Genomic DNA, 2,722 nt, shown 5'->3' on the forward strand with positions numbered 1-2,722 from the left:
TTACAGCTTGCCAGAACCTGATGTACTACCTGGCTTTGAAAACATTTTCATTGCATCCCCGAGCAGAACACTATTTCTGGTGTAAAACGCTTTGGTCAAAGAAGGGTCCATGGGGGAGGAAATGTACTCATCGCACCGTTTGCCACCGAGGCTTGGTGCACACTCTACCAGGTAGGTAAAGTAGAACGTACCATGATCAAACATGCAGGTGTCCTTCACAAGCCCTCTACGGAGATCAAAAGAACACTGACCTAGCAAATCACGGTTCCACTGTGTATCCTCATCATAAACAGAAAATTTCAGCTTGTTTTGCATGTTGATAACAATGGGTCCAAAATCAAATTTTTCGAGCCACCTAGGATTGTCATTGTCACTGATTATTTTGGTGCGCTTTAGCTGGTCACCATACTTAACCTCCACTGAACCATCTGTCTCTGACCACGTATCACCATACAAACCCTTTGCAAATAGTTTGTACACCTTCAGTGTTGCGAGACCTTTCCCAGCAGGACAGCAGTTTGACTTGATATTCTGGTTGTTATTACAAACACAAGCACAGGGATCCCTTTTGCTGGACCTGTGTCCTATTTGACAGGATTCAGAGCATTTCTTCAGCACTACATTTCTCATAATGTACTGCTCCACCTCTCGTTTCAGACCATTTTTTGCATGATGATTATCTGGAAGTATCATGTGCAGTGGCTTCAAGTTATACTGAACTACATCAGGTGTGGTTTTAAGAGAGTTTAACCAGTTTTTAAAGACATCAGGCTCTGAATCAACATTGAAAAGTACAATTCCGAATTCGTCACCACCAAGCACTTCTGTGATACGCTCATTAAATTTAGAGCCAAAACTTTGACTGCCATTCATTTTCTTTTTCTTGTCTTTGCAGTGTTTAGCCATGGTGGTTTGATCAGAAATATTAGCAAAACTAGCTGAAGCTTCAGCCCACAAACAATCACTAACTTCCGTCTCTGACAGCCCTTCCATGGTGGCCTTGCAGGTCTGAAAGGCTGTTGTTGCTGCTATTTCCCCTCCAAGATATACCTGTGTTATGTAATGAGTGCCGAAAATATTGATCAGATTCTGATAAGGAGACCTATTTATGGAGGAATATGGCGGGAGAGAATTCACAGCTGATACGAAGTCAGGACTCATAGGAGGAGCTGTGTTGATTCTGTACCTGTGAAGCAAAAAAAATAAATGTAATTACCGGTAGCTACAATCTGTTAACAAGCCAAACTTGAACACATCATTGAGTTCTATGAATCTCTAAACATTACTTTGTGCTAACAGTGTAAGATTCCATCAAATAACCTTAAAGTTCCTTCCTTTTTTAATCTGACTATTAAAGCTGTCCCCTTTAAAATATATATCTTTAAGGTTTATACAGTTCTCAATAATTCCTCTGTGTTATAATGTGTCGCCAGTGTATGTTGTAATTTCTAGAAAAATTTACTCTTATCTTTTGTTTTGTTACCTTTTATGCATTGAATGCACATCTAATGAAAACGGTTACAAGACAAAAATTCTGATGAACTGATTATATAAATGCCTCTTGTTTTAAACAGAACATCTGCCGATATTGTTCTCATTCCCACTGAAATTATTTCTAAATGTAACTATACCACACCATAAACTTGATTGCTAATTTATGTGTACACTCACCTATACAGGTTGCAATCAACAGATTGGCGGGCAAAGCTGTAGCGGTCTTCTTTGGACTTTGCCATGCCAAACTTAGAGACCCTGGAATGTGATCCTCCAAGGCTGAAACTAGCCGATGCGTTACCCAAAGATATGTTCAGACCAATTTTCCAGTCATTGGTCACCGATGATGTGGAATCTTCGACGAGAGATTCAACAGAATCGTAGAGTGTGTTAGAGACCTTCATGTTGCACTTCGGGAGGGTTCTCCAGTTAACCACAGCAACTGGGACCTTGTGATTAACTCCTTTCAGGTAGCTGTTTCTGTACATTTTGCAAGTGCCATTTCCAAGGTTCCACGTTTCCACGTCGATGACATAGGCCCCCTTTCTCTCCATCTTCACAATGTCAAAGCCCTCTCCACCCAGATTGTAACCTGGTACAAAACTAGCCTTTTCACATTGCTGTGGTGAACCAATGAAGCTCACAGTGGATGGGACACTCAGAGGAATCCACATCCAACAAAAGAGCATGAACTGCCAAGCGTTTGCCATCTACAGGAAAACAAAATGATAAAAAAATACAAATTCAGCAGAGGCCACTTTGAATACTTATTTTACTCATTGCTCTAGATGGTAATAGTAACGAAAACTTTTTTCCACATAATTAAAATAGAACATTTTTTATTAAGACAAGAGAAAATTATTGCATTTTACCTTAGCTGAAGACAAACACAAGTTCTGCTGCTTTCTTCAGTAGACAGTATAACTCTAAATTTAATAATGTTGAAGCTGAGGTTGAGTGATGTCACATGTCATCTTCACAGGTTTTATAATTAACAGTTTCATTCAACAGCTACTTTGACACCTAAAGTAAAATGTAAACCCTTTGTATAGTTTTATACCCTTGTGCAGAACAACTGTTGCTAAGTCCCTTAACTGTTGCACTATAAGTTACTGGAAGTTTTCTTAATTAGGCATTAGTGTTGGCTACAGCCCAGATCTGGTTACCTTGGTAATATAGGCTTGTAAGACTAAAAGAGGTAGACGCGGGCCTTGGGTGGGATAAGGCA

At 39.7% G+C, this 2,722-nt stretch overlaps 1 protein-coding gene across 1 annotated transcript; it reads right to left on the bottom strand.

The window, feature by feature from the left end:
- LOC119790216 (perforin-1-like) lies at nucleotides 1–2,204 on the bottom strand. Its single transcript, XM_038295660.1, has 2 exons — nucleotides 1,672–2,204; nucleotides 1–1,186 (listed from the first exon to the last, which is right to left on the bottom strand). Exons 1-2 carry the CDS (start codon nucleotides 2,202–2,204, stop codon nucleotides 1–3), a joined length of 1,719 nt encoding a protein of 572 aa, XP_038151588.1.
- Nucleotides 2,205–2,722: the final 518 nt, after the last annotated feature.

Source organism: Cyprinodon tularosa, unplaced genomic scaffold, assembly GCF_016077235.1.
Source record: "Cyprinodon tularosa strain WSP-4 unplaced genomic scaffold, ASM1607723v1 ctg358, whole genome shotgun sequence".
In the NCBI taxonomy this organism is placed as follows: domain Eukaryota; kingdom Metazoa; phylum Chordata; class Actinopteri; order Cyprinodontiformes; family Cyprinodontidae; genus Cyprinodon; species Cyprinodon tularosa.

Excerpts from the sequence above, each read along its gene's own strand:
- LOC119790216 (XM_038295660.1), bottom strand. The coding sequence starts at position 2,204 with ATGGCAAACGCTTGGCAGTTCATGCTCTTTTGTTGGATGTGGATTCCT. Across the intron at positions 1,187-1,671 it reads GTTGATTGCAACCTGTATAG|GTACAGAATCAACACAGCTC; the intron begins GTGAGTGTACAC and ends TTTGCTTCACAG.